General features: G+C 59.6%; 1 protein-coding gene across 4 annotated transcripts in view; it reads right to left on the bottom strand.

The window, feature by feature from the left end:
- Positions 1–375: 375 nt before the first annotated feature.
- Positions 376–25264, bottom strand: part of PAX7 (paired box 7) — a 98687-nt gene continuing 73798 nt past the window's right edge. For 2 of the 4 annotated variants that reach the window (XM_076010550.1, XM_020281221.2), the window contains exons 8-9: positions 8266–8512; positions 376–491 (exon numbers count right to left, since the gene is read on the bottom strand). In XM_076010550.1, the coding sequence (XP_075866665.1) occupies positions 376–491; positions 8266–8512 (363 nt within the window). Of the gene's footprint in view, positions 492–8032; positions 8513–25264 lie in introns of those variants that run through there. The other 2 variants (XM_076010543.1, XM_076010547.1) reach the window with 1 other exon arrangement.

Raw genomic sequence — 25264 nt, 5'->3', positions numbered from 1 at the left:
AGTGCTCCGGGACCTTGGCTCAGGCACCGTCCTCTTCTGGTGCCCAAGGTGCTCTGTTCAGGTGAGCCTCAGTCTCCGTGCCTGAGATGGCTCTGAGGCCACAGCTGGACTTGGAGGGGGAGGACCGCACCGCAGGCTGGCCAGAAACCCTCCTGGGGAGGGGGTGAAGGGCAGACTCCAGGGCATCACTCTGGACCCCTCGCCACAGGCGAACGACAGGCTGGCTGTCCACCTCCGCAGGGCAGGTGTGAGAAGGGGACGGGCTCCTTTCCTGGCCTCCTGGGATCCCGGGGGGATGAGGGGGCTGAGGCTGGAAGCTCAGGGGTCAGTATGGGTTGGGCCGGGCCTGGGCTGGGGCAAGTCGCCCCAGGGGCCCTAGTAGGCCTGGCCGGTTTCAACGGGCAGGAGTCCCAGCACTGCGGAGTGTTCCCCGAGCTTCATGCGCCGCTGTGTAGACAGGCTCACGTTTTTGGCCAGGTAATCAACAGCAGCTGGAAAAAAAGACAAACTCTTAGACACTGAAGTTCTTTTTGTTTATACTTCCTTTTATAACCCACATCTATCCATCCATCCACCCACCAATCTATCCATCCATCCATCCACCCATCCATCCACTCACCGATCTATCCATCCATCCATCTACCTATCCATCCATCCACTCTCCATCCATCCATCCACTCTCCATCCATCCACCCATCCATCCATCCACTCATCCATCCATCCACCCCTCCATCCATACATCCACTCTCCATCCACCCATCCATCCATCCACTCATCCTTCCATCCACCCCTCCATCTATACATCCACTCTCCATCCATCCATCCCTCCATCCATCCATCCATCCATCCATCCATCCATCCATCCACCCATCCATCCATCTACCCATCCATCCATCCATCCATCCATCCACTCATCTATCCATCCATCCATCCATCCATCCATTCACTCATCCATACATCCACCCATCCATCCACCCATTCATCTACCCATCCACTCATCCATCCATCCATCATCCATCATCCACCCATCCATCTATCTCTTCAAGAAGCTCTTTCTCTCACCTCCTCTCCAAGCATTCAGCAAGCATTTACTTAACACTTATTGTGTGCCTGGCTCTCTTGTGGGTTCCGTAAGGAGGAACAGAAGGGTTTCCACATGGCTGCGTGAAGAATTGATCTCACTTTCCAACAGCCCTGTACATATCCCTGTTACCAGGGAGGCCCAGGGAGTCCCACTGTGTCCAGGTAATGATGAAGGGCAGGCCCTTCCGCTGTCTCTGGGCCCTGAGCCCAGTCTACAGATGAGGCAAGGCTGGACCCTTGCTCCAAAGCCAAAGCAGCTTCTGCAGGTGGCTGAGGGGTCCCTGCAGAGGGAGGGGCCAGGACACTGATGTGCAGGGAGAGGAGACCCACACCCCCATCAGTTCTGGCCAGCCAGAGGAGACTGATGAGTGTCTGAGGGTGTGTGTGCATGTGAGTGGTGCACGCACACCTGTGTGTGAAAACAGTGGAGACAAGAATCCCCTGCGGCAGTAATGGGCGCGCACATGGATGTCCACACAGCAGCAATGCTTGCACACGCATGCACGCACGTATGCACGTAAGCCGTGCGCACCGTCATGAGTAGACGGATGGTGGGGATGCCTGTGTATGTGCAGGCACCGTGCTCAGGTGAGCTCCACCGTGCTCAGGGCGACCACCGGCCTGCGGGTACGTGTGCTCTGTCTTGACTGTGCTAATGGTGCCTATCCGAGGCTACGGCAGAAATCAGCCCTGACCAAATGATTTGGCTGACACGTGGCCAAGGCCTTCTAAGGCACAGGGATGCTGCCTCCCAAGCCGGGATCCTTGGCTGTGGCCAACCGACCCCCTGGGACCTGGGGGACCCAGGAGTGAGAGGACGACAGGAAGAGCACTGCACTGGAAATGACAAGCCTGGCCCACACCCGCTCTGTCACCTGCCCCCCCAAGGGAGCCTTGTAACGCTCTATGTGCTGCCTGAAGGTGGGAGGCGGTTGGAGGTCAAAGGTGATGGGCGTGGCTGAGGGTGAGGCCGGGAGGCAAGGTGTGCAGCGCTTGAGCCATGGCCGGCCGTATTGCCTAGTAGCTCAAATAACCGAGGCTGGAATCTTGCACCTGCCAACTGTTAGCGTGTGATTTGAGGCCCCCTACCTCACCTCTCCAAGCCTCAGTTTCTCTGTCTGTAAAACGGGGATAATCACAGCACTTAGGTGGCAGAGTTGCTGTGAGGTCAAATGAGAAAATGCACCTGAGGCGGTTCGCTGGCACTCTGCCTGGCCCACTGCGGGCTGCACAGCAGCGGGAGACTGGGCTTGGGGTTTAGTCAGCAAATGTGGCCTTTGATGGGGGCAGCTACGCCCTGCTCGGTGGCTTTGGGCACATCACTTTACCTCTCTGGGTCCCTTCCTTGGGTGTAAAATGGGGAGAGCAAATTTGAGCCTTCTAAGGGCTGCTGTTTCCAGAATCGAATCAGAAAATGTTCTTTAAGTTGTGGCACAAAGCGCTCAGGGGCTTGGCCCCTAGATTCCTAAAGGATGTGCAAATGCCCTGGGGTCTCTTTGGAGTATCTAAACCCTGTGCTCCTCAGCTTGCCAGGCTCTAGAGTGGGTGATGAGAGGAAAGTTAAGTCTTCACAGGGCCTGAGCTGAGCCCTGGGGCTGCAGCCTTCCTCTGAAGTCCCTCAGCCTCCGCGCTCCCCGGGGTAGAGCAGAGGTGGCGGTGGACAGCCTTGCCCTGCCTTACCTCTGCTCCTTCCCCTGGGTGGGGGTGGGGCATTCCCATCTCTAGCCTTGGGGGGGAGGGGACCCTGCTGCCGTGGCCACACCATTTCTGCTACCTGGGACCTGTGTCACCCAGAGTCCAGGGTTCACCCCACCAGGAAGCCTCATTTCCAGAGAGGGAACAGGAGTGGGAGGAAGAGGAGCTAGTGTTGACCCTGAGCTTGCTCTATGCCAGGTGCTGTAAACACCTTGTGCTCCTGTTTCTTTTAATTCTCATAACAGCCCTGCGAGGCTGATAACATTGGTATCCCCATGTTGCAGATGGTGGAACCCAGGCCCTAGGGGTTGCATAACTGCAAAGGGCACATGGCTTATAAACCGTGGAGCCGGCATTCTAACCCAGGCAGTCTGACGCCAGCTCCTAGCCACCCTGCAGGCTCCCCCCGGCAGCCTCTAAGACAATAACCACCACTTCAGAGCATATAGAGCACTCTGCACCCCAATCCTGCCCGGGTCCCCTTTTCTACTGCAGGCAGTGGCCAAGTCAGGGGACCCTGCCCTGCGTCGGCAGCTGCTGCCCTCCTCCCCCTTTTCCACACCAGGCCACCCTCTGACACCACCCTCTGCAGCTGCTCCTGTGGGTGGACTGGGAGCTCCAGCTTTTTAAAAAAATGGATACATAATATTTGTGCATCTTTACGGGTGCAGGTGATATTTTGCTACATGCATAGAACGTGCAATGATCAAGTCAGGTATCTGAGGCATCCATCGCCTGGAGTATTTACCATTTCTAGGTGCTGGGAACAGTTCAAGTTCTCTCTTCCAGCTGCTGTGACATCCACAACACGTTGTTGCTATCTACACTCACCCTGCTCTGCTGTTGAACTTTATACCTTCTAAGTAACGGTATGTTTGTCCCCAGGGACCAGCCTCTCTCCACCCTCCCCCACACCCCCCCCAGCCTCCGGTAACCATCGCCCTATGCTGTATCTCCATGCCATTCACTTTGTTGGCTCTCGCACTTGAGCGACAATATGTGGCATTTATCTTTTTGCGCCTAGCTTATTTCTCCTAGCATAATGACCTCAGGGTCCATCCCTGTTGCTGGAAATGACCGGATTTCATCCTTTTTATGGCAGAATAGTATTCCACTGTGTGTATGTATACTACATTTTCTTTATCCCTTTGTCGGTTGACGGACACTTAGGTCCCTTCGACTTCGGATAGATGCCCGGCAGTGGGATCGCTGGGTCAACATGGCAGTTCTACCTTTAGCTGCCTTTGAGTGACAATCATGACAACAGCAAAGTATTGAGCACTTACTATCTGCTAGGCAGGCATGATCTCATTTAATTCTCTTAACAGCCCCATGCCTGAGGTATGACTGTTCCTCTATAAATGTGGAAACTGAGGCACAGGAAGACTGCTGGCCCCGAGCCAGGCACAGGGCCTGGTACGGAGGAGCCCACGTTGGCCACTCAGTGGGTCTCCTCCTCCTTCGCCTCTCCCAGCTGCCCAGCACACAGTAGGGGCGTGCCCGGACCCTACCGAGGTGGCCAAGTGGACACCAGGAGACTAAACTTCCCAGACGACCCAGCCAACTTCAAGGGCACCCAGCCAGCTGCGGAGCCCACCGCTCCCCAGGGTGGAGCCGAGGGGCCAGCGGGGGCAGGGCCGTGACATTCCTCGTTATGGCCCCTGTCAGTGGCCCTCCCTGTCCCTCTGTCTCTCCACCTCTCTCCTCCTCGGCCTCTCACCCGCGCCTGGGCTCCAAACGTCCCCAATTAGATTAATCGGGGGTTGGCAGGAGATGTGGCGGGGATGCCAACCCGTAAACAAGCCTCAGCCGTCAGCGCCTCATCAGCACGCAGCCCCAGAGGAGGACCCTTCCAGACACAAATTCTTATTAGACTTGTCAGCTCTATTAAAATTCTTTTCACACTTCTGCGTCCTATCAGCCCCGTCATTAGCACAGCCCTGGCCTCTGGGAACAGCGGGGCCATATTAATCTGCTGTGCGCCCCATCTCTGGCCCCGGCCCCGCCCCCTCCAGGGACCAGGCGAGAGAGACAGATGGACGGACAACGGCCAGAGCCGGGGGGAAGGTGCAGGGGTGTCCCTGGGAAGACGAGAGGCCCAGGGAGAGGACGGGGACCCTGGAGTCTAAGGGTTTGGCCCACGTGCGTGCTCGCTCCACGCACACCTGCAGGGACGGGTTGTAGGTGCGGCTGCGCACACGTGGGTGGGGACTTCTGGGGGACCTCAGGCAGACGGCCTCTCTGAGACCCCGCTTCCTCCTCTGTCCATGGGGAGTAACCGTGCGAACTGCACAGGGTGGCTGGGAGGATGAACCGCCAGACTCATAGTAGCTGCTCAATAAACAGGTATTCCTCCTTCACGCACATTTTGTATGTTTACACGAAAGCCGTGTGTGTGCGCACGTTAGTGACGACTCATGTATAAACCCGTCTCTGTGTGTGTGCGTCTGTCCATGTGCAGGTGCGCGTGAAGTTGTGAGCATGGATCCACATGGGGGTGGGTTTGGGGGTGGACCATTGCTGAGTGGCTCACACTGCGGTTTGAAATCAGGAGACTTGGGGCCCACCTTTGCCTGCTGTGGGACTTTGGGGAAGCTACCCAGCCTCTCTGAGCTTGGCTTTTGCATCTGTAACCTGGGGACAGAGAGCTGTGAGAAGTACATGGGTGACGACCATGCATTTCGCCCAGTGCGCTTTGCCACGCGTGCACGGGACAGACGTGCAGGGGTGGCAGGTGGACCTGGGCGTGCCCCTGCACACTCGCTGTGAGAGCCCAGCCACAGGTGTGTTCAGTTGCCCATGGACGTGGGGCATTTGGTTAATGGGAACATGACCTGTGCCTGGGCTTTCTCAGAATGTCAAAGGCGAGGGAGGTGGTGCCATGGAAACACTTTGAGATGACTGTGTCTGATCTGGGGCTCCCATTTCGTAGATGCGAAGACTGAGGCTCGGAGAGGCAGGAGTGTGTCCTGTCCACACTAATTGGTGGCGGAGGAGCAGATTTTCTTTCCGGCCCCTCCCAGCCCAAGCCAGGAAGCTCTGTGGGGGCGGGTGGGTCTGTGCTGGGAATCCCTTTGAGGAGAGCAGGAGAATGTGGCCCAGGAGCTCTGAGCTGGACCCAAGAGCCAGGGGAGCAGGGGTGGAGCTGGAAGGGAGTGAGAGGAGGAGGGAGAGGAAGGAGGAGGAGGGAAAGAGAAGAATGGAGTGGGGGGAGCAAAGGGGGAACAAACACTCCATTCTCGCCTCCTAGGCCCCTTCCTTTTTGATCCCCTCCCCTGCTGCCCCATGCTGACTTCGGGGTTAATTTTATTTCCGAACTGGGCAGGCGCCCCAGGAGCAGGGCACCGGCTCGGCTGTGACTGACGCCTGCCCCAGGCCGGCTGCCTCTGAGGCCGCTCTAAAGCTTTATCAAGAGCATGTGTGTCCGCCCTGTGCCCGACAACACGGGCTGGGCCCGGGGTCGCCCTGGGCGCCTCTAGAAACGTGTGTGCACCCTGCTCTCAAACATGCGTGCATACTCATGCACACACAGTTATCCACACAGAGAGTACATACCCAGACGTATATCCACACACGTGTGCACACGGCACACCTATGCACATGCCCAAACATACACACATCACTATTTACACAGTGCACACATACTATACGTGTCCACACATGTATTCCAAACACGCAGTCACAGACACACTCAAGTATGTGTACATGCCTGAATGTGTGTCATCTGTACACATGTACAGACAGCTACACATATTTGTATATTCACATACATCGATACGCTTGCACACATGTTCATTATACATGTCCACATATTGCATTTACATACATATGCCAAACACACACGCACATACATAGCCACACTCATCCATATGCACACACCTGACTGCACATTTAAACTGGTGTGTATATTACAGACAAGTGTGCTCACATATGTGCACACATGTTCGCACACGTGTATGTACAGTATGCTCATTTATATGCACACATGCGAGTGGTCATATACACACATACCCACATGTGCCCACTTACACGTACTTACCTATATGCAAAGATGCATGCAGCAACGCATGGGTGCTGAAATGCTCAGGTGCGTCACATGCACACAACGCGTGCACAGACACGCACAGATCACAACACTTCCTTGACTCGTGTATTCACAAGCACCCATATACACACATGCACATATGCAAACATGCACATACATAGGAAGGGACCGAGAACACAGCTGGGAGGTGGAGGCTGACGCAGCTGGCCCTCATTTGGCCGTGGAGGCCAAGGTCACGTGAGGAGGAGTGGGTTGGGGGCTGGGCAGGAAGCAGAGGTCACTGAGGCTGGGCCAGGGCCTGGGCCGGGGGAGAGGACGCCCTCGGGCTTTGGGGCCTCACCTCCTGGCCACACGCCCTTCTGATTAGTTTGACACCAGCAGGTGAGGCCTTTGCAGGGAGGTGGGGCGGGAGGGGAAGCTGGTGCCCTCCGGCTCCCTGTCCTGCCCGGCCCTCCCTGCTGCTGGCCCCATCAGCGCTGGAGGCCGTGGCCTGGCCTGCCTTTTCTAGCCTTTGGTCCGAGGGTCTGCCACCGTCCCCACCTCAAGCCAAAGTGCCAAGGCGGTAACAGCGGGGGCGGGTGACAGAGCATCACTGAGTTTGGGGAAACCAAGGCTGAGGGTGTCAGGGGGAGCACAGAGGTCAAATCACAGCTTTCCCGGTGCCCAGGGGGAGGAGAGGGGCAGGGTCTCACACCGGGCTGTCCAGACGGCGGCCACCAGCACATGTGGCCATCAACTGAGTACTGGAACTGCGGTTCACGCAACCGGAGAACTGGATCTCAAAAAGGGATTTAATTTTACCTAACTTAAAGTTAAAACCTGACCTTCACTTTAGTTATTTAGTGGTTGGAAAACTTATAAGCATATTTGGAACAACTTGGGTGTATATATCTACTTTCTCAATTATAAATTTTATAATTTCATAATGAAACTTAAATACAGTTTGAGCATTTCCAATGAAGACTTAGTGTCTGAATTAAAATGGGCTGTGAGTGTAAAATACACACTAGATGGCAAAGACACGGTATGAAAACAAGAATGTAAAATATCCCATTAATAATTGCATATGGATTGCATGTTGAAACGATCATCTTTTGGATATGTTGGGTTAAATAAAATATGTTAGTAAAAACAATTCCACGTGTTTCTTCTTAGTTTTAAAATGTGGCAACTAGAAAATGTCAAATGACATCGGTGCCTTCTATGATGTTTCTTTTGGAGCCCAAGTGCGGAGGCAGGGACCTGGCCAGGAGATGAGCTGGCTTTGATGCCCAATGCAGTCTCATTTTAGGTCAACTGTTCCTCCTTGCTGGACCTCAATCTCCCCATCTGTGAAATGGGCACCCCCACCCCAACGCCACCTTGCAGCTCTCTACAAAGAAGCAGGAGGTCCTCGGAGCGTGGGGGAGGGATGGGGGCCACCCTGGGTCCCGGGCACTCACTCTGGCCGTACTGGCTGTACTGATAGCCAGCCACGGGGTCCACGCTGTAGCCGGTGGTGCTGTAGGTGGGCGGGCAATAGGACTGGGAGGTGGGCAGGCTGTCCCCCGGCTTGATGGAGTCGGCCCGCTGGCTGCAGCTGGCCGAGATGGAGGTGGCCGAGTCCAGGCCGCCGTGCAGCGGGGAGATGGAGAAGTCGGCCTGCGGCTGCGGGGCCACCGCGCTGGGGTTGCTCAAGATGCTCATCACCTGCGGGGGAGAGACCGTCAGCGCCGGCCTGGAGGACGGGCCCCAGGACACGAGCGCACGTGGGGACCGTGCCAGCCTGGAGGTGTTCCCTTGAGGTCCCCGCCTTTGCTGGAGGTGTTCCCTTGAGGTCCCCACAGCTCTGAGGTCCTCAGTTTCCCTGGTCTGCGCACCTCGTGTGTGCGGGAGACGGTTACTGGTCTTCATGCTTCTCCTGCTCGAGTCCTGACCCAGGGAGCCGCCCCTGGCTGAGAGCTCCGGGGGCACAGCAGGGCCCTTCTCCCCTCTCTGTCCCCAGGGCCCGGCTCTCAGGAGCACCCTGGGCTTGTTTTGTGAATGAATAAACGCACGCACGGATGAATGAATGCATGCATGAACTGACTAGCTAACAACGCCTCTCCCATCAGTCGGGAAGCTCTGCCGGGTCAGGGAACACTCCTCCCCCATCAGACCGGCAGGCCCCCATCTCCCAGCACACACCAGGGCGGACTGCGATCTGCCCGGCTTCACCCCTGTTCCGTGCCAGGCTCGCTCCACTCCCCCCTTCTCTGGACTTCAGCTCCCTGCGCCTGCGACACCCCAGTGCCCACCACACTCTCCAGCCACCTCCCAGGCGACTTTCTTCGATGCTCCCCAATGTCTGTGACTATCACCTGCTTCCCTGCTTGGCCTGGGGCCGCAGACAGGACCCCCCCATCCGTGCTGGCCACTCAGCCTGACGGGGGGAGGCTGGTCTCTAAAAACTCAGCCTAAAGAACCTGGCATGGAGACGTCGGGGTGCTCACTTGTTCACTCAACAAACGTGCATGGCTGGTGATCCTGGCCCCCGGGGTGAGGGCCGAGGGCCCGGGGACTTCAGAGGAGAGAGAACCACAGTTCCCGCCCTCGAGTGGGGAGGGCAGGGGGCACGGCCGGGTCTGGTCAGGCGGCAGCCGGCAAAGACCATGAGGACACGGGCCATGCGGTCAGTCCGCCCCAGTGACCTCCTGGCGATGCCACCCCTTATGGGAGGAAGACCCTGAGTGCAAGGTGGGGACAGCTTTGCTGGTAATCTGCCCGGCGCCAATCCCCACCGGGCACACGGCTGTGTTTTCTGACCCCCTCCTGCGGGGCAAACATAGCCATGGTCTTTTGGCCAGCTAGACACCTTCTGAAGGTTTTACCTTTCCATTCGATCTGTCCCTGCCATTGGCGTAAGGGCAGGGCCGTGGGCGGGGGCTCAGACGTGGATTCCTCTGGCCAAGGACAGACACTGACTGGCTGTGGAGCCTTCGGGGGCGTCCCTTAGCAGTTAACGCATCCGACTCTCCCAATCCAAAGCCCTGCAGAGATGTGTGGCGCAGAGCTAGGGTGCCCATTCCTCAGATGGAAAAACCGAGGCCCACAAAGGACCATGGCTTCTCTAGATCTCGCCGCGGGTCTGCACGTGAGCAGTGCACCTGCCCCTGGCTGGCCTGCGAAATGCCAGACGGCCGCTCAGGGATGAGTTCAGGCTTCGGACCCCTCTGGAGGCTGTCTCCCCAGGGACCAGCGGTAGCGCGACAGGTGGGGGGTGAGTGGGTAGGACCCCCTCTCTGAGCACAGCCTCTGCCTGAGTCTTCCCTCCGTGCCCCCAGCACACGCCCTGCAGCCCTGGGGGCTCCTCCTCCATCTTTCCCTGCCCCCGCCCCGGCAGAGCTGCGTCCGGGCGCGGGCTCGGCAGGCGGGGCTGCCCACCGGCTGGCCTTCCCCTCCGCTGCCGCCTGCGGGATTCGGGCGGGATGCAACGGTGTGACGGCCCCACGAAGATGGAGGAGACACCCAGATGGGTGTGCAGGACGGAGAGAGAAGGTTTTGGGGGAGGCTGGGCGGCCCAGCGCCTGGGCCACTTCTGTGGCAGCGTCGTTTCAGGGCTCAGGGTCCCCAGCTCTGCCGTGGCAGGTCGGCAGCAGGGCTGGGGTGGGTGCGAGGGGCCGGGCTGTGTTCGCTGCTTTCTGACTATCACGATGGGATCCCCTGAGCTGAGGGATCTGCGGGGGGACCAGGACCCCGAGGCCAACTCAGGAATCTGACGCTGCCCTGGGCTGTCGGCTTCCCAATCTGGACCCTACGTTCTTCCCGCCCCCTTTGCTGCCCCTCGAAGGAGGCCTGGGCCCTGAGGACAGGCTCAGAGCTCAGGGGACACACGGGCCCCGGTTCCCGTCACTCAGCAGGACAAATGTCGGGGTGGGGACTCGGCCCTGGTGAGAGTCCAGTTGGATGCTTCCCCGAGATGAACGTCCCCAAGGTCCCTGAGCTGCAGAAGGGATGACGGGAGGGAAGAACGGGGGACCCTTAGGGAGAGCAGGAGGGACAGGGCGAGCGCTGTGCACAGACCCAGGACGCATCCTGTGGGACAGAGACCCACACGGAACTGCCACCAATCCCTGATGGCACTCAAGAATCATCAGTGGCCTCTTAGGACCTCCCAGAAAAGGCTTCTTGTGACCTGATCTCTACCTGGCCGTCCCAACCCTCCCACCCCTTCTTACCTTGCACTTTTCCTCCCAGCTCTACCAAACATGCTGTGTCCTAAAGACATCCCGCTTTCCTTCCTCTATTCATCCAACAAACACAGCTTCACTACTCCATGCCAGGCTGGAGACGGGGCCGGGCTGTGAGCTCTCTGGGGGGAGGATGGGGCTCTGTGGTCCCAGTGCCCACATCGAGCCTGCTACATGCCCCGGGCTGGGAAAAGCTCTGTTGAATGCATGCGTATTCACTGAGCTAGCATTTACTGAGTGTCTATTACGTGCCAGACTCTGAGCCAGGCACTGGGGTACAGCGATGAACAGGGCCCATCCCCTGCCCTCCAGGAGTGGCGCTGTCGGTCTAGTGATGGGAGCTGACAACAAACAAGTGAGCAAATAGACAATATCATTTCTGACACTGATAAATGCCATGGAGGAAAGATAAGGGTGGTCGTGGGGTAGTCAGGCAAGCCCTCCTCAAAGAAGAGATATCCAGCAAGGCCAAAAAGAACAGCCCTGGGAAGGCATGGCAGAAAAGCTTTTGAGGCAGGGGGAATCAGCAAGTGCAAAGGCCCTGAGGTGCCTGGGACCGAGGGCACTGAGCTTCGAGACACGCCCAGCAGGTTTAAGAAAGAGCAAGAAGGTCAATGTGGAGAGTGAAAATCCCGGGAGCTGCAAAGCCTCCTGCAGTCCTTTCTGGAAGGGGCTTGCCCGGTGCCCAGTGGCTCAGGAGTCCCTGGACCCTGGGCAGCCAACAGGCAGCTCGGAAACAGCTCGGGCCCAGGCAGCTTTTGCTGTGATGGGATTTGCTCAATGGGATTCGCCCTGGAACATCAAGTTGAATCCACATCTAGGGTAGGTGTGAAGGGGGGATGGCAGCACCAATCACTCTCTCCCTGGAGGCCCCTGGATCAAAGGGCTTCCATTTCATCCAACCCCTTGTCTCCAGGCAGGGCAGAACCCACGTGGAGAGAGGTGGGAGGGGAGGACCCCTGCTGATGAAGTCCCCAGCCCGGAGTTACATGGGTCACTTCACTGATGCCTCGAGCAGATGGGCTATTACTACACCCATTCTTCGGATGGGGAAACTGAGGCACCAGGAAGTGAAGAGTCTCACCTGAGGTCACACATCCGGTAAGTGGCGGAGCTGGGACTTGCACCCAGGGGTCCCAGACCCCTGGCTGTGCTCTTCCCTGCGGCAGGCTGTGCCGGAGAGAGCATGGGGAGCCAGCCGCTGGCGACCCCACCGCGCAGCGCCCTCAGGCCTGCGTGGCCCTCGCGGCCCCTGGCTTCCCCGGGACCTCCGGGTCCCTCTGTGCCCGAAGAAGCAGGGAGCCGGCCACGGGGAGGGCCCAGCCGAGGCCTGGGGCCTGCAAACTTTTGAACTTGAGGAAGTCCCGGTCCGATGCGGTAATCCACCCCCCTCAAGAATGCGGAGACCTCTCCCCGGGTGGGTCTGACTCTTTCCCGGTGACCTTGCTTGCACTAATGTATTACTTCTTGGTACGTTACCGTTACTAACTCAAAATCAATACCGACCTCCACATCTGCAAGGTTTTATCTGAAGGCAAATCTCAGGGCTGTCCGTCAGGCTGACTGACAGCCACCCCTCCCCTCCTCCCCTCCCCGCACCCCCACCCGCCCCGGCCCCCACCCGGCCCCAGCCCCTTCCCCTCGCCCTGCTCCAAATCAGTCCCAGCCTCGCCCAGACTAAATCAATAAGGGCCAGCTCACCCTCCCTTCCGCCCGCTGGGGAGAGCCTTGCTGGTTTGGGGGTGGGGGCCCCCCTTCCACAGCCTCTGCTTGCCGCCCCCTCCCCCGGGACGCGACGGCCCGCTCCCCTACTTTAAAAGAAGGGGATGGGAAAAATGTAATTAATTCCCTCCGTTCCTGAGCTGGCCCCGAGGGCCTGGGACCGAGGAGGCTGAGCTGCGAGATCTGCACCCTCTGTGATAACCGAACGTGGCTTTGGGAGCGCGGCTGCAATTAGAAGGGGCGATCGCCATCGCGGGCTCCGTGGCAGGGTCTGCGGTCCGGGAGGGGGCGGCGCAGCGGGGTGCAGAGGGGAGAGGGAGGCAGGGGCCGGAGAGCAGAGGTCGGGACGTGGGGGTGGGGGAGACTCTGGAGGTAGGACAGGGCCTAGCATCAGCTGCAGGTCACAGAGCCCCACCCCCGCACTGCCGGGGTCGGGGGACCCTGAGGCCCCAGAGGAACAGCAGTTTTCTCTGCAGCAGGGGGTTGGGCCAGAATGTCTGCGTTAGCATCCCTGCACTGCTGCGCTGGCGGACTGTGGCCCTGGGCGATCTCTTTAACCTTCCTGTGCCTCAGTTTTCTCATCTGTGTAATGGGAACCATGATGATGGTGGCTACCTGCAGAGTCGCTGTGATGACTAAATGAGTAAATGCACGTGGAATGTTAAAGACAGTGCCTGGTGCATCGCTTATTCCCTGTGAATGCTACCTCTCCTCCTCCTCTTCCTCTGTCTTCTCCCCACACTACCTGGATTAGAAGGGAAGACAAGGTTGGAGGAGCCGGCTCAGGGACCCGGCCTGAGATGGGAATAATTGGAACGGTCGCTGGAGAGCAGACTCAAGGAACTTCTCCTGGCTGTGTCTTTTGTCACATTTTTGCCATGGGGGCTGACACCCAGTAGGTGCTTTCCGAATGAAGACTTGCTCTGCTACCTTAGAACAGTTCTGTCCCCCTGCAGAAGCTGGGGCCTGCTCTCGGGAAAGGAAGTCAGGTGTGCGTCACTTTGACAAGCCACAGCCCACTCTGGCCTGAATGTGCTCATCTACAGAGAGGGGACATCCAGGGACATCGGGCCCTCGTGGCAAACCTGCGAGGTGTCCCAGTAAACCCAGCCAGGCCTAGAATCCACCTGCCGCACAACAGAGCTGCCCACCCTCCACTGCGAGGGACACCCTCCGGAAGCCAGGACCGTGAGCAATTGCAAACACCTCGCCCGGACGCACAAACAGCTTTCGGTGAAAGCCCCAATTAGCCGGCATGATAAGCCCTAACATTTGCACACCTACTTTCTTAAACTCATCCAACACACACACACACACGCTGGACATGTAAACACACCTAAATATGCACAAGAAACCTAGGAGGCAACTAGGGGATTGATGACTTTCATAGATGGGGAAACTGAGGCTCAAAGAAGGGGAGTGACTTGCATGAGTCTCGCAGCAAAGTAACGGCGGCGCAGCTCACCCCAGGGCTTCCTGCCACTCTCTCCTGCCCCCAACACCTCTGTCCTGGTCCTCCAAAAGGACCCACTGGCTTAGCACGCAGAGCACTGTTATCTCCCAGCCTGAGGTCCGACTCCAGCCCTGGTTGTCTTGTGAATTCATCCCCTCACTTCCCACAAGGGTTGAGGGGGTGACATTTGGGGGACAATCCGTTCCATCGTCGGGGCACAGCTTGCCGGGCATGGGAGGCGATGTTTGTCTGAATTGTATGAAACGTGTCTTTACGGACCAAGAGCTGTCCCCAGGCTGAGGGATGACCTGGGGCAGCCCAGCTCACAAGCTGCCCTGGGGGGCACCTCTGTGCCCAGCCAGACCTGGTCAGGGGCCGAGGCCTGGGGAAGAGGGGCAGGACGGCGCCACTGGCTTTGTCCGCTCCGTGCCTGGCTCTGCATCTTGGCTGCCCGCTGGACTCCCTTGGGGGTCTGGGGGTTCAGCTTGCTTAAAGCTCCCTAGGTGTTTCTAATGGGCACCCAGGTTTGAGAACCACCACTATGACGGCAGCACACACGTAACACGACTACACACCCACACTCACGTGGGCGAAGACATGGATGGATGCACACAAAACACACGCCGGCACACAGACACGCACATGCACCAGCACACACTATGCTGACAGGCCAACACACACAAGGAATGACATCCATGAAAAACTGCATGCACAGACACCGCTAGGCCACAAACCACCCACATGCCTTGCAGACACACACACAGAGACGGGCACACATGCCTTCTCACTTGACGTCGCCTCCCAAGTCCACCTTGGCCAGCGTTCTCATGCAAACCTGTGTGCCCACCTCCACCTCCTCCACCCTCCTCCTCCTTTCTCCCTCCTCCACCCTTCTCCTCCCTCCTCCTCCCTCCTCCACCCTCCTCCTCCCTCCTCCACCCTTGTCCACCTCCCTCCACCCTCCTCCACCCTCCTCCACCCTCCTCCTCCCTCCTCCACCCTCCTCCACCCTCCTCCACCCTCCTCCACCTTCCTCCACCCTCCTCCACCCTCCTCCACCTTCCTCCACCCTCCTCCACCCTCCTCCTCCCTTCTCCCTCCTCCACCCTCCTCCACCTTCCTCCACCCTCCTCCATCCTCCTCCTCCCTTCTCCCTCCTCCACCCTCCTCCACCTTCCTCCACCCTCCTCCACCCTCCTCCACCCTCCTCCACCCTCCTCCACCTTCCTCCACCCTCCTCCACCCTCCTCCTCCCTTCTCCCTCCTCCACCCTCCTCCACCTTCCTCCACCCTCCTCCCTTCTCCCTCCTCCACCCTCCTCCACCCTCCTCCACCTTCCTCCACCCTCCTCCACCCTCCTCCTCCCTTCTCCATCCTCCACCCTCCTCCACCTTCCTCCACCCTCCTCCTCCCTTCTCCCTCCTCCACCCTCCTCCACCCTCCTCCACCCTCCTCCACCTTCCTCCACCCTCCTCCACCTTCCTCCACCCTCCTCCTCCCTCCTCCACCCTCCTCCTCCCTCCTTCACCCTCCTCCTCCCTCCTCCACCCTCCTCCACCCTCCAATGGACACCCAGACACACGCGCCCCACTGCCTGTTCCCAGCCCCACGCTGGGATTAGTGCAAGTGAGAAATCACCCACCCAGGCAGCTGGCCACCCCGCGCTCCCCTCCCTTCCTCTCAATTCTCCGCTAAGAGGATCTGGGCCCCCTCCCCTCTCCCTGCCCCCTGTGGACAGCAGTAATGGGCTTCGGGTGCTGACTTGGAGCTTCCAAACAAGATTTCCTGCAGGTCTCCCTGTCCTCTGCCTCCCCCTTCTTCTTCCTTCTCTGCTTATGGCCTCGCATCCCTCACCCTCCACACCACAGCCCTGCACCAACCGGCAGGCTCCCCTCCCCTCCCCTCCCCTCCTCTCCCCTTCTGCAACCCCAGCCTTCCACGAAGGCTTTTCTAGGCCTGGCTGCCGCATTCTCTCTCTCGCGCACACACACACACACACACACACACACACACACACACACACACACACACACAGAACCTTCCAGTTTACAAACCTCAGAACTGCTCTATGAAGCATCGTGACCCTGTTCTTCAAGATGAGGAAACTGAGGCTTAGGGGCTCACCCAGAATCATCTAGAGGACAAGTGGCAGGACCGGGGCAAGAACACTTGACCCTGACTTCTAGTCTAATGTTCCTGACTCGTGCCTGGCTGGTCTTCATTTACAGTGGACGGCTCAGGGTCACTCATTATCTTAGCGTGGACTCGGCGAGTGTGTGCACGCGTGAGTGCTGAGTGTGTGCGTGCGTGAGTGCTGTGTGTGTGCCTGCGTGCTCACGTACAGGGGAGATCTGTGTGTGGGAGTTTTGCATGTGTGCAGTGAGTCCTTGTGTGATGTATGAGTATTGCATGTATTTGTGTGTGCCTGTGTATGATATGTGCATGGGAGTATTGTATGTGAATGTGTTAGAATTTGTGTGTGCATATGTGAGTTCTGTGTGCCTGTGTGCGTGTGTATTGTGTACTTGTGTGTGCACGTGGGAATATTTTATGTTCATGCAAATGTGTTGTGTGTGTGTGTGTGCATGTGAGCGCGTGTGAGGTGTGTGTCCCGTTCGCCCCCTCGCCAAGAGCACAGACTGCAGCTCGGCGACCTCAGGAGCCTGGGGTCACGTGGTGAGCACCGGGTCGCTGACCACCATCTCTGACCCGGGCGGGCGCTCCCACCCTGGGCCCCGCAGGGCTCTCATCCCGGTTCACACATCGGGCTCAGAAGGACCCGGGAGGAGGCCCTGTCTGAGGGGGGAGGGAGTGATGTGGCACGCAGCGGGAGGGATTCAGTTGAGACTTTGGCGAGAACCTTCTGGCGTGTGGAGGGAGAGACCCTGATAGGCTGTGACGCCCCCGTGGCCCAGCCTCACCCAGCAGAAACTTCCAGTCCTGCTGAGGCTCCACCCTCCCGGGCACAGACGGACACCGCCCTGTCTGTCGGTCTCTTGTGGCCCCGACGTGCCTGGACTGGGCCAAGAGCTGCGGAGGGGCGGGCTTGGTGTCCCATGCCAAGTGCCTGGCACGCAGCGTCCAGCAAACATTTGCTGAGTGCGCAGATTCATGAACGGATGAATGGATTTACCTTTCTGTCCCAGCACAGCGCCTGGCATAGAGTTGGCTGAATAAAAAGAATAAATGGAGGGGTCTTGTGGCGTACTTGCAAGCCCCCTCCAACCCGACGGATTCCACATGGCCCCCTCCCCACCCCAGGGGTCCTTGGAGGCTTTCGGTTAAGGACCGTCTGGCGGTGGGGTGGCGCGGAGGGGAACAGAATGGCTTCCCACGCATTGCCCAGGAACTCAGAGACTCACACACGCACGCAAACACACACACACTTCCAGTGTCAGCTCTACAAGATGTCAACCTTCAAATATCTGGAAACATCTAGGACTATCTGGAAACACGAGATGGAGGCGCTGGCCCCTCCCTGGGTGGGTCCTGGGGCCGGCCCGAGCGTGAGGGTGCCAGTGCCAGGATGGGTCCGAGGGCCCGGGGCCCCTGGCGGGTGCTGGCGCTGGCGGGGCGCGGTGGGATCCGGAGACCGTCTCCGATGGCGCGATAAGTGGCAGCCGGGGATTAGAGCGACTGCCCGGAGTGGCGGTGGGGCTGGGGGGAAGGGGCCGATCTCCGGGAAAGATATGACTATTTAAAGATAATGATTGCATAAATTTAATTAGCACACTTTCACGCGGCAAATGGCCGTTTTGTAATTAATGTATCTGGCCTTACTAAGCATGAAAGATCCCATCTCCTCCCCTCCCTGCCCGGCCCCCCTCCTCTGCCGCCCTAATGAAAGACAGAGAGCAAGTGACAGAAACAGTTTGTCAGCGGCTCCAGGTGTCAGAGGCCTAATTGGCCGAGCTGAGGGGAGGAGGGGGAGGGAAGGGGGGGCTCCTTGACTCTGGCCCCAGCCCAGGTTGGGAGAGGAGGAGGCCCGGGCTCTGGGCCCCCTGGCGTGGGGGGGTCCCCCTCGGTAATTGGCAGGGACGAGGATGCAGATTGGCCATGGCAGGGACTGAGTGGTGGCAGGGAGGCCTCGTTAGTACCTGGGCAGACAAGCCGGCACGTATCACAGCGCGTTAAGGACTCGGGCCCTGACAGCTCCGGCCCGCCGGCCCGCTCCCAGGGGCAAAGTCCCTTCAGCAGAACGAACGAATGACTGAGCCTCAGGCTCCTGAGATGTGCACTGGTCCCTGGTGACGGAGGGGCTCACGTGAAACAGTGAGCGTGGCCTTCAGTTACTAAGCACCTACTATGTGCCAGGCGCCTACTGGGTTCAGGGAGCTCCACCAGCCGCTCCTCCCCACAACCTCGGAAGGACACCACTTTGAAGATGTGCGTTTGGATCTCTCTGAAACCAGAGCGCGAGCCACATTCGCGGGTGCCTCGCTGTGGCCATGGGGCCCCGCAGGTGCGTGAGGAGCGCTGGGTGACACCTTCTGCTCAGGTCATGAAAGGGCCGGCAGCAAGTCATCGTGGATCCGATGGCACGCGGGGGGTATGATGAAAAGTGGCCGTTCCATTTTAAAGATCAGGAAACGGAGGCTCTTTAATCACTACAACAATTATAAATTATTTAGGAAGCTAAATGGTTTGCCCAAGCCTACGCAATTAGTAAGTGGGAGGGCTGGGATTCGAACTCAGAAGGAATAGATCGAAAGTCGATTCTCTCTCTAGCATCTTCCTACGGGCCTTGCTGCAGGGCCAGCTCAGCGCTCCTTCCCGGCCCCGCGGTACCAGCCTCTGCGGGTGGTGAGGATGCTTCGCCGGGTCCATAGGAAGCGCTCTTTGTTAAGGGGGTGCAGCTGTCGATTGCAATAGTGCCCCTCAAAGTGAGGGCCACCTGGCTTTCTTATGGGGTGACCAGGTATTGGGGCTGTGAGAGTTTGAGCTGCCAGACCCGCCCCCACACTGTGGCTGTCCTGGCTGTGCCCAGGGTGGCTGTGTGCGTCTCGCCTCTCCAACAGCGACCCTCCCCTGCCTTCCGGAGCCGCCTCTGCCAGCCTCTGCCACCAGCCTGTGCCCAGCAAGCGCAGCCCCTGCCCAGTGTCCTCTGCAATGCAGGGCAGGGAGGCCTGCGCCAGCCCAGGCCGGCGGAGCGGGGCCCAGCCAGCCCTCGCCCGGACCAAATTCAATTTCAAAGCTTAATGAGTTTGCAGAGGAGCCGGGTGAGCTCGCTGACGCCACTCCTTGCCGGCTGGGTGGTTCCCGGCCAGGCCACCGAGCGCGCAGCGGCCAGAGCCGGGAGAGCCCTGGGCCCCATCGAGAGCGGTGGGGACACTGAGCGAGTGAAAAATGTCAGAGCAAATTGCTCTTGACAGCGCTAATATCTGCACCTCATAGCAATAATTACATGTAAATAAATAGCAAAATCACACTCAGCTGGAGGCAGCTCGGGAGGACAGCCGCTGCTAAGGACCAGCTGGGGACCCGCACGCTCCAGTCTTTTCTGTCCTTCTCAGAGGCTCTGCCCCCCCTCGCCCCCTCAGCCAGACTCCTGCTGCAGAACGGGGCAGGGACGCCAAGATCCTGGCTACCGACGTCAAAAATGGAAGGGAAGAAGACAACACTGGGGTCCCCCCACCCCACCACGCTCTCATCCAGTTGTGGGGGACAGCTGCACCAAGCGTCCTCCAGCCTGTTTCCTTTCTCCCTGCGCATCTCACCCCGTCTCTGGGTCTCTGCCTCTGAAATCCACACCTCAGCCCGGACCTCTGTCCTGGGCGGCCCGTGCCTGCCTCCTGGTCTGGACCTCCAAAGAGCCTCCCTTCGCCCAGGCCCTCCTCCTGCGTTTCCTGTCTGCCTGCCATGCCTCACCCTCTGGTCACCCGGCCCTCGCACGTCTCAGTCACCTCCCCGCTCAGTCCCAGCCTCGGCTGGCCATGACACGCCTTGGAAGGTCACGCTCCAAACACGGCGCAGCTTCCTGGAGAGGAGCCGGCCCGGTGCGGGGACGACTCACTACCTTGCTGGGAGCCCGCCCGCACGGCTCTGCAGTGGCCAGGCATGCACACTGCACTTGCGTGCCGAAGACGTGGAACTCTGCGTGTCACAACCCGCCCCCAGGGCCCCGGCGTGGGGGACGCACTCAACTATTGCCAGGGGTGCTTTGAAGGGGAGTTCGGGAAGCCCCGAGATGGAGAGATGGCCATTCCTTCGACCTCATCGAGGCTAAGGGAGTAGCGGGAGGCATTCTAGGGTTTCCAGCCAGAGCCACCCTTCGCTGTCACCTTTGGGGGCCCCTTGATTTGTTGGTTCGGGTTCATTCAACTGGACTGAGGTCTGCAGGAGCAGAGACCAGGTCTGACCCAGGTCTGACTTCACAGCACCTAGCAAAAGTCCCTTGGAGGGGCTTGAGGGAGAAAGAAAGGAAACGACAGGGCGGTGACAGGCAGGGGCGGGGGGAGGAAAGATGAAGAGAGAAGACAGGGAGGAGGAGGAGGCCGGGAGGTGGCACAGCTCAGAAGGAGCCCAGGTGGACCGTTCACCTGGACTTAGCGCAGAGTTTCGCTCTCCCCTCCCCAGATGGTGCCGGGCCCTTCCTCTGAGACCCAGCCCCCCCTCCGGCTCGGTGGAAAGTTCTGGCAAGTTAGGGCTCCCCCAGCCCCGGGAGAAGCAGCACAGACGCCCTTCCGGCTACTGCGACGCCCGCGCCGCGCCCCGCGCGGGGCAGGGAACGCGGGCTCCATTCTTCGCGAAACAAATATCTTCTCCCGAGCAGCCCCGCGCCCGCACCTTCTTGTTTAGCTCGCCAACTAATCCACTTATCGAGGATAAAGCGCCCGTGAATCCCCATTTGATAAAGGCAGCTACAAAATTAGCAGGAACGTGCCCACGGCACCGACGCACCAAACAAACAAGAGCGGGACGGCGCAGGAGAGATGTTGTCTCATTCGGTCCCCAGGCCCAGAGAGATGCGGAGGAGATAGCGGCTTCCTCGCTGGCCCGGAAGGCCGATGCCCCGGGTGACGCGGGGAGGGGGGCGAGGTGGGGAAAGGAGGCGCATGGAAGCCCCAGCCCCATCCTCCACTCCAGCCTGCGCCCCCCCCCCCTGCTCTGATCGCAGGCCCGCTCCTCGCCCCTGGTGCCGACCGCGCTCCCGAGTTTAGCCGTCCATAACCCTGGCTGATGTCTCTTTAGTGCCAGCTCTGGCGGGCAGCGCCCTAAGCGTGGCAGTGCGTTAACCCACTGACTCCCCACGACCACCCTGGGCAGTGGGTACGGCCCTGTGTCCTCCATATTTTACAGATGAGGAAACTGAGGCCCAGAGAGGTCAAGTCACTTGCCGAAGATCACGTAGCTGGTAACCGTTGCCTTCCATTTGGACGCTACTGTCCCATTCAACACAACCAATTCGAATTCCAGCCATGGTCCCCGACTCTGAAGGCAGTCCCCCAAGCGTGCCCGGGCCCCAATCCTGGTTCTGCTTCCAGCTATCCGCGGCCTGCCTCTCTGCCACTCTGCACAGGGCACGGAGGTTGCTAGAGGCTGTGTGTAGCATGCGTGGCCCGAGAGCCGTCAGGGCCACCTCCCTGCACCACTGACGAGCAACAGCACCAGCGCCCCCGTGCCCACCACTAGCCACTCCGGTATCAGAGTTGTGCGGGGTCCCCAGATGTCCCCAGCAGCCTCTCTGAGTTGCCCCAGGGAGCTCCGGGCACTTTGCTGACACGGCCTCCCGACCACGGCGGCAGGGTCGTGAACCCCGTCCCGGGGCCAGGGAAACAGGCTTGACGGAAAAGGCAGCCACGGACAACTGGCCCCTCCGAGGGCGTCCGTGACAAGGGGTCTGTTCTCCGCTCCTGGGGCTGGAGAAGGGCCCGGGAGTGGGAGGGACCCGGAGGGTGTTCTGGAAGGCTCAGTCCCTGTGCTGTCCACCCACCGCCAGGTCCGGCTTGGGGAGGAGGGGCTGGTCCCAGGTCTAGGGACATTAATCACAGGGGAGCACCTGTCAGGGTGGCATCTGGAACTAAAGGGAAACACTTGGCAGAAGGGCAGGACTTCTCACCCCAGGCTCTGGGGGCTGTGGGACCGACCACAGCCACACCGGGAGGCCAGGGCATCTGGGGTTCAGGTCCCGGGCCGCTCTGTCACCTGGGCAAAGGTCCTTGCCACGGACGCCTGGGCTGGGAGTGGGAGAAGGGGCTGGAGCGAGCTTGGCATGAAGCTGCCTGTGGCAGGTCACTGTCGGGGGACAAAGAGACAGTCCTGCTGCTCCTGCTCCCCTGGATGGCGAGATCCAAGGCCACACGGAGGAGGCGGCGGGCCTGGAGTCTGAACCTGGGGTCGTCCCACTGCAGAGCTGACTGTGCATCCCTCCCCTGAGCCCTCCAGCCTCTCTCTGCACCTGCCCCTCTAGCTCGGGGGTCCCTCCTGGCGCAGCTCTGTGCCTCTGCCCCACCGTGGGGTCTGACTCTCCATCACGCTGGCCCCTTTAGGCCTGGCCTCTCCCTGTTTCTCTCGCTCCCTGCCCCGCACCCATCTGTGGGTCCCTGCGGATCACCCCACCCTTGGTCTCCTGTCTTCTGCTGCTCTGTCCACTCCTTCTCTGGGTGTCTCTCTTTCTCCTCCCCGCCATGTGCCTCTCCTTGACTCTCCCCTTCCACCTCCACTGCTCTCCCCATCCCTCCCTTTCCCTTCCCCCCCTGCGTGTGACTGCCTGGACCCCCCTGCCGTCTCTCCAACGAGCCCCTCACGCTCTCCATGGGCCAGTGGGGGTCTCTGGCCACTCCCTTGCCCCTCTGCCCACCCCACCCCCACATGCCTCCTGCAGGAGGCACCTCCCCAGTCAGTCCAGGAGCTTTGCGTGTCCAGGGTCGAGCCACCACGCCAGGGCGCCAGGCCCGTGCCGGGACCAGCTGGTTGTCAGCACGGCACAGGACCGCAGGGCTGGGGGAACCCTCCACCACCTCCCTCGCACCCCTGCCTCTTCCTCTGGGCCTCTGAGGGACTTTGGGTTCCCTCCCAGGCCCCCTCCTTTCTCTGTCCTCTGCCCAGTGTGTTCATGCTGAGTCACTGCAGGGAGCTTAGGGGCCACGTGAGAGCTGGGGGGAGGGGGGCACGAGGGGCAAGAGCTTCTCAAATGCTCACATGCTCCTGAATTCCCTGGGGGTCTTGCTGGAGTGCAGAACAAACCCAGGGGAGCAAGGGTCTCATCTAGTCCCTGCCTGATCTGGCAGCCAAGCTTGGAGGAGAGTGTTCAGTCTCCGGACAGGCCTGGGTTTGGGGTTCCAACATTGTCTCTTGCTGCCAACCTTGGGCTTCATCTCTGAGTCTGCAGAATGGGCACACGACTCCAAGCCCTCGGGCCTCAGTGGAGATCACAGGGCTAGTGGGAGCAGAGGCGCCCGCCAGCTGTGAGCAGTAACCATGCTGGGAGAGCAGCCCCACCTTTTGGGGGGTCACGGCGAAGTATGGCCCCTGTTGGGACAGCTGCTTCACCCCAGGAACCTACAGAGGGATGACGGAGTTGGCTGGGGCTGGAGTCAGAACCCAGGGGGCTCGGGGAAGGATGCGGGGAGTTGTGGGGGATGGGGGGATCATCTATGGCCAGGGAGGGAAGCGAGGCCCTTGTGGGGGAGGCTCCGGAACTTCCGCCCCTGGGCATCATGTCTCAATTTCAGCCTGGATGTGTCCCCTTTGTGATAAGACACTTGCCAGGGCCCTCACGGGACCTTAATCCTCCGATGCCGCTGGTCAGAGACTCCCAGTCTGGTGAGAGGGTCACATTCATTTGGCCCGGGGCCAGCTCCGCCCAGAAGTCCCCAGGGCCCAGGGAGCTGAGTTCTGAGCCCTCACGCTCTCTGCCAGCCCCCCCCAGCCCCCCCTCTGGCCCCCACCCTTGCACAGCAGAATGGAGAACAGTGAGGCAGGGTGGGCTCCCTCACACCCCTCCCAGGTCTCGGGGCTCCTCGTCCAGTGCTCGTTCACCCGCACAGGCTGCCTCTGTTTTGGATGCTTGACAAGATTTCCCAGGGCTTTGTGTCAAAGCAGAGATGGCCCACGCCACTGGGAGCAGAGGCAGAGGTGACGCAAATGCTGCAAATCAACCCTCTACCCCGTCAGGCCACCCCCACAACCCCCGGTGCCCTTGGGAAGCCACGCTAACTCCAGAGTCTCCCTGGCACCGAAACTTGCCTCTGCATTCGGGAAACTACTGCCATGGTGCCTTCTGTCTCTGAGATTGCTGGGTAGGGGGGTCTCAGTCCAACTTAGACAGACCCTCCCGGGAGCTGCTTTCTAAAGAAAGGGAGGGTCAAGGAGCTGATGCTGTCAGGGTGCATGGGACCCCCGGGCACCCAGGCCAGGGAGGCCTTGGACAGGGTCTCAGCTCCATGTGGGGGAAGTTCACAACGTGAAACCTGTTAATTCCATCTTCGGATGTGCCAGGCATAGGGCCGGCTGCCTGGGACAGTGCCTTTTATAAAACACAGATTCCTCCACTACGGACCTACTCAGGGAGGATCCTGAGAATTCAGATGTTTACCAGGCATCCCAGGTTTGGGAACCACTGTGTTCTGGATCCTGCCTGCATCCCTGTCCCCTCCAGAGATGGGGTGCTCACTGCTTCCCAAGGCCACCCCTCCACCCCCGGCCAGCTCTGTGTGTGGACAGCATTCCATCTGGAGCTGAGTCCTGCCTCCCATGACATGTGGCTCCTGCCATTGTCCCAAACACCATTCCAAACACACTGGCTCTCCCTGTCCCTGGCAGCCCTGTGGAAGCTCAGGAGGGCATCCTAAAGGCCCCCTTTTGCCCTCACTTTGCATAATCTGGTCTCTTGTCTCTCTTGAATCTCCACTTGGAACCCTAGCTGGCCCAGGACAGGGGTCAGAGTGCAAAGCCAGGCCTCCAGGTGGTCTGTCCAGCCTTATCAGGCCAGCTGGCTCCGAGGACGTTACGTCCCTTGGTCAAAGGGGACCATGGGCCACAGACCCTCCCGGCTTGGTCGTGGCACCCTTGCCTCTCCAGAGGCTTCTGCTCCTGGCTCTGTGCTTGCTTGTGTCT

Source organism: Microcebus murinus, chromosome 2 (assembly GCF_040939455.1).
Source record: "Microcebus murinus isolate Inina chromosome 2, M.murinus_Inina_mat1.0, whole genome shotgun sequence".
Classification (NCBI taxonomy): domain Eukaryota; kingdom Metazoa; phylum Chordata; class Mammalia; order Primates; family Cheirogaleidae; genus Microcebus; species Microcebus murinus.
The sequence above is the reverse complement of the archived record's forward strand: the minus strand, read 5'-3'. Positions and strand labels throughout refer to the sequence as shown.